Source organism: Rhipicephalus sanguineus, chromosome 1 (assembly GCF_013339695.2).
Source record: "Rhipicephalus sanguineus isolate Rsan-2018 chromosome 1, BIME_Rsan_1.4, whole genome shotgun sequence".
NCBI lineage: Eukaryota > Metazoa > Arthropoda > Arachnida > Ixodida > Ixodidae > Rhipicephalus > Rhipicephalus sanguineus.
In genome coordinates this window covers 274348587-274354586 of record NC_051176.1, presented here as the reverse complement: position 1 = coordinate 274354586, position 6000 = coordinate 274348587, and the positions used below count along the sequence as shown (strand labels likewise).

The following is a 6000-nucleotide window of genomic DNA, read 5'->3' as shown; positions in this document are numbered from 1 at the left end:
TTCACCCAGCAAGACCCATACTGTTCAGCAGTAGCGATAAATAAGAGTATTGGTGCGAAAAAAGCAGGGAGGAGGAATAACTTTATTTGGAGCCAGCAGAGGGGGGATTAGGCCCTTTGCCTTAGTGGTGGCCATAACCCTTGGGTCCTGGCGGTGTACTCGGCGAGGTGGACGGCCCAGAGTTGACCTGGGCCGTCCACTGTTCTACATAAGTAATCTTGCAGCCTTGAGGGGTCGCTTGGGGGCAGGAAAAAGATTAAGAGAAGTGCAGAATGAACCGAAATGCCAATTTATTTGTGCATGGCTTGCTTCCGGCAACACCGTCATTTTGCGACTTTCAAGCATGGAAGTCTGAGGTGTGACACCATGGAGTGTGACACCTAGTGACGTTGCCGTCTTTTTTTCCATTGGAATAAGGCAAGGATTATTCTGGTGCACAGAAATGGGGCTGTGAGACAGAGCGTGCGCACATGGAAAAAGTACCGAAGGGCAGCAAAGGCCGAGTACGTCACCCACGACGACCCCCTCTTTCTCTGAACTCCTCTAACTCACTCCCGCTGTGCGTTCGCCGTGTGTCCGCGCTGTTGTATCCGTGCTTGTTGGTGCTTCATCACTGCAAAATCGATGAACCCGACTTGAAACGAGGAGGCAGTGTACGTAGATGCTTGGCAGGTCCCCAGAGAGGTCCCGAAGCCAGTGCAGATTTAAGTCTGAGAGAGCAACGAAATGTGCTTTGTGGACTGGCTGGACAACCACGCAGTAATTAAAAAGCAAAACGTTTATCACTAATGGTACATTCGACTGGTCGTTTTCGAGCGCTTCGAAGGCGCTGAAAAGTGTGTAAAATAGCAACTAACCATTGCTACTAACATTATCCGGTCAAAACATAATCAGGAAGGAGAAAGATGACTGCATACCTGCTTGTTCTCGTTGAAAAGGTTTAAAGCTGTTGAATTCAACAGTTTCAAACTCAGTCAGAGCGCTCTCAAACGGCCAGTCGAATGTACTACCATAAATAGGTCCGTTCGATTCGACTGAACCACCGGAACTACACGAGGTGCTGCACCTTTCCATTCGTTTCAGCAGTGCAGCAATGGCGGCCTCTGAACCACGCCATTCGTTTCAAAAAGTGCAGGAGTGGTGCAGTCTTGCGCGTGCGAACTAGCAGCTGAGCAGACGACGCAGCATTCGGACGTAGGCGCTGTACCCACCTTGTTAACGTGAGACGTGTTTTGCCAAAGTGTTTGCGCTTCATAGACTGTCCACGTGCGGTTTGCCACCTGTCAACGTTTCGTGGACGACGTAAATTAAGCGAGCAAAAATAAGGTCTGCACCATGTCGGCACCTCGTCATTCGTTTCTAGTGAAGCACCGTGCCCGCACCACTGAACTCCTGCTGAACAATTTCTGAACTTCTCGTGCACCGCCGTGAACCGGTTCCGATTGGAGCAGGTGAACCGAACGGACCTAATAAGTATTCACTCATTCGTGATCTGCGCGCGCAATCTGCGTCGCATGGAGGAAGCGGATTTTCCGGTTGTAACTCAGTGTAGCCGGCACAATTGCTCACATGCGCCGGTTGCAACCAAAAATGTAAAAAAAAAAAGGCATGCATGAGGCTGAGTACATCAGCAGAACAACAAACTGCAACAAAATGTTATCGTAATAAGCACGGTGTGCATGTGTAGCGCTACCATAGTAGAAATGTTATAAATATTATAAAGCATTATTTCTTCATGCGTGTGTTTAAAAAAAAACGATTTACAACAGAGGAATAAGCAGATATTTGTATCGTCTTAAATGATTTAAGAGGGGCGACTCGTTCTTCTTGGTAGTTAGAGCTGGGTCACTCTAGTACAATTTACGCGCCTTGAACCACTTGAACACATCATCATCATCGTCGTCGTGTGGTCGGTGTGGTGCGCGTACAGTGTACTAGAATGGGGCAGTGGGCTCACTGCCGTATCCCTGCGCCGCGCCGCCATGGCCCTCTCCGCGTCGACAGCCTGGGCGCCCGCCAGGGGCGCTGCCGCCAGTTTCTCCTGAAAACTTCTCTTGCGGGGTGCGAAGCGCGTCCCCTGGTCGGGGTTACGCTGGTTACGAAGTTGTTCCGGGGGGATCAACAAACGCGGAGTTGAAGGCGGTAAGAGGGCCACCACAATGACACCTAAAAGAGACCACAAAAAAAAAAAATGGAGGGAGGAGGGGGTCGAGCATTTTATTCTTCTTTTAAGCTGATTCCCCTGATTCACGCCATTCATTCGTTTGAAGGACCTTTGTCGATCGTCACCACGCGTGCCGCTTTGCTGCACTTACGTATGCTTGTTTTTCTGAAGGATCGGCATTTGTGTCTGTCCGCAAACTGCAACTGTCTCAAAGACGGTCCGCCGCTGCATCTGGACGGGAGGGACGCGCTACAGCCTCCGGCGGTCGTGCACATAGGGCATGCAGCGTACGTGCAGAGAAATTGCTGGGGCAGCGTTTGACAACAAAAACAGCTGGACCCAACGAAGCTAGGAGTGGCCGCGTAGTCAAGTGCGGTATAAAAGCAAAAAAAAAAAAACAGGAGGGTGGTGACAGCAAAACCATACTCGTGTACAGAAAAAGGAGATGTAGAGGGGAGACATTAGGAAGCGGGAGACCCGTAGGAATTGGGCTCCTTTTGGGATGCTCCAGTGCCTGTTAGATCAACGTCGTCGTCGGCTGTTTATTGGTCGTGACCATTTCTGCATTGTTAATCATGGCAAGCATTTGCGCATGCATAGGCAGGGGTTTGCGTAAATAAAATCAGATCAGACGTCTATCAGGTCAGGAGGAGGAGCAAATCTGCCTGCTCATTGGCGGGTGTGCGGCTGTTCTCCTGATCTGAAAGGCACACAAATTGTTGGTAAGGGAACCACGCAATTAATACGAACGTGAAGTGATTGAAGCGCAAATCTGGAAACATATATGGTTTGAACAAATGCATTACTGTATCTGTCACTATCAAAGAAAAAGATTGCTTATTTAAAAAAATGTGGTTACTGATGTCATTCTCTCTGATTGTGAATCACACGTGTTTTATGTACGACGCATGCGCGCTTGGCTTATAAGGGAGTTAACGTTACATGTGGTTTCATTAAACCTGTTGCTAGTTCCAGCGAGCGTCTTCTCTTCTTGTGTAAGCGTCCGTAAGCTGGTTTTTTCGTTTCTTCAAGTATGTATACCAACAGGCCCAGCAACAGATTCTCCTATTACACAGACCAGCTCATACATGCGAATAAAAAAAAAGAAAAAAAAGTGAGGCGTTGTTGTGGGGCTCGAAAGGCGAGAGTGAAATCGCTATGATCGTTACAGTGGCGAAAGGGCATTGAAAATCGTATCGATCAGCAGGTCAAAAAAACAAAACAAAAACTTCAACCCCCCAACTACACGCCCTATCTGTTACTGCAGCGGCTACGTGGAGGAGCATTCATCTATGCAATAGCCGCTTAAAACATCGCCCACCCTTCGTAAATCAGTCACAACGACAGTAATTTATTTAACAACTCACAGAAAAATTGCATCAAAAGAAGCTCCGTGTGTTGCGCACCGTAACTTTGACTTTTCTTGCGCGCAAAACAGCAGCGCGCGCTAGCCGCGCCCAGCAATCCGCCGGAAAGTTTCAGGTGACGCTGGGAGCCGCGCCGCCTGTCGGCGGCGACATGAAGTGCGTCACGCTCCGCCGCTCAGTGAGCGCACTACAAACTTCTAGAACACTGTAGGTGCGCGATTCGAACTGCGCGCAATCGCAACTTTTCTTACCTTAAGGATACTTAAGGACCTTACTCAGAGTTACTCAGAGTGTTCTGTGACTACCATGGATGACATAGAAGCGATGGAAAGAAACGCGATGAAAGCTTGTGCAGAGCTCGAAAAATGCGTGAAACGCTACAGTGAAATTTGGACGAGTTTGCATAACGGTGAGTTTTGTCGAACGGCGTTTGTGGTGTCCTGACTTCTTTCTTGTGTCCGTGTTTGCACGCCCTGTCTTTTTAGAATGAATACTTACCAACTAGCTCAGCTCTCTGTTATTCTAAACCGTATTACCTACTACATTGAAGCAGCTTCTCTAAAATGTCTTCCCCTTGCTTTTGCAGTGAAGCCGCCAGGTAAAGCGTCGGTTTCAGTTTTAAAAACATGACAGTTCCTTCCGCCAGTGAATAAAGGCTTGTCTCCGTAATCCCGTGTCCCGACAAAATAGTCGTTCCTACCTCCCACTGATGTTGACAAAATTTCGCGGCCGAGATAGCCTGCTGGATCGATTTGCGGGTACGTGCGTGTACCATCTGCAAAATATCGACAGCGAATAAAGCTTGGAAGGTATTTTATATGAATTTTGAAGTTCGCGTGCGCGATCCAGCATTATAGGCCGCACCTGTTGCATTGACACCCTCGGAGGTGACCCGAGGTGACCCCCCTACTTCCCCTACGTAACCGTTGTAGCCGGTACAACAAGTTATGATGACGTCGTAGCCGCCATTTCTGTTTTGACGCGCTCGCCGCTGCGCTGTTGGTGCCTCAAGAAAATTGTCGCCAAGAGACGACGATGAGGAAGACGACGACAACGAGGACGATGATGGCGACGACATCGCGCAGCACGTGCGGCAAGCGGTGCGAATGCGAGAAGACGACGCGAACAGCGCGGAAGTGCGTCACACTTCTGTGTGCTGACGTGTCGAGCGCTGCAGCCGCTGGGTGGTGATAGTTGCACCCGGAGGCTTGTCGTTTTTGAAACCGAAACTGACACTGGTCGGTAATGAGAAGCCGGTAATTAATTATCTGTCGTGCGCTGCAGCAAACGATGTGCCGTGTTATCACTAACAGGCCCCCAGCAACACATTGCAGCAAAAAAACGCGAGGCCAAAATTTTTGTGTCAGTACCCCTTTAATGCTCGAGTACAGCTATATGTGTCGGTCATCGTGTTGCTCATCTTCACTTCACAGTAATGCGCTTCTTATATTGGTGACTCATTTGTGCCAGCCTTCATAACAAGTCGATAGCCACGTATCTGCTGCTTCTGACATGTAGGGACAACCTCATAGAAATTAAAAAAAAAGAAGCCCTGGTGACGTTTCGAAGATATTACACATGTATCCAGACTATGTCGGGAGAGGCCTCTCCCACGTTCCGCCAATCAACCCAGTCCTGTGCTTGCTGCTGCCACGTTATACCTGTAAACTTCTTAGTCTCATCTGCCCATCTAACTCCGTCTCCCCCTCGCACGTTTCCCTTCTCTTGGAATCCAGTCAGTTACTCTTGATGACCAGCGGTTATCTTGCCTACGTGCTGCATGCCCTGCCCATGTCCATTTCTTCTTCTTGATTTCAACTAAGATGTCCTTAACACCCATCTTTTCCCTGACCCACTCTGCTCTCTTCTTGTCCGTTAAGGTTACACATATCGTTTTCCTTTCCATTGCTAGCTGCGTCGTCCTCAGTTTAAGTTGAACCCTCTTTGTAAACCTCCAGGTTTCTGCTCTGTAGGTGAGTACCGGTTAAGATGCAGCTGTTATATACCTTCCTCTTGAGTGGTAAACTAGCTTTCATGATTTGAGAATGCTTGCTGAATGTGCTCCATCCCATTCTTCTAGTTACTTCAGTCTCATGGCTCGGCTCTGCGGTTACTACCTGTCCTAAGTAGACATATTCTGGGCGACCGAACACATCGGCAATGCGTTGCTTGAAATCACTCCAGGTGGTGAATTCTGTCTGGTGGTTGTTAAACCAGAGGCTTGCGACCTCTTTCAGGTAGAAAGAAACATATTGCAGCTTGGAAGGGTCGTCCCACTTGTTGCTTGCGCCCACCTTTTCAAATGTCGACAGCCAGTCTTCGACGTCTTGCTCATCGGTGCCGTTGAAGAAAGGTGGATCGCGCAGGCGCAGCGCCGTGGGCACGATGACCATCGGAGGTTGGGTTGTGCCTTGCTGGGCGGTTTCGTTGGCCATTTCAGGGGCAGCGGGTAGTCTCCTGTTTCGGAGT

General features: G+C 49.0%; 1 protein-coding gene across 1 annotated transcript in view; it reads left to right on the top strand.

Moving 5' to 3' along the window:
* Positions 1 to 1913: 1913 nt before the first annotated feature.
* LOC119378997 (kinetochore protein Spc24) overlaps positions 1914 to 6000 on the top strand; it is a 42851-nt gene continuing 38764 nt past the window's right edge. Inside the window, exons 1-2 of the mRNA XM_037648121.2 lie at positions 1914 to 1918; positions 3743 to 3940. Coding sequence (XP_037504049.1) covers positions 3838 to 3940 — 103 coding nt within the window. The 5' untranslated portion in view covers positions 1914 to 1918; positions 3743 to 3837. The remainder of the gene's footprint in view (positions 1919 to 3742; positions 3941 to 6000) is intronic.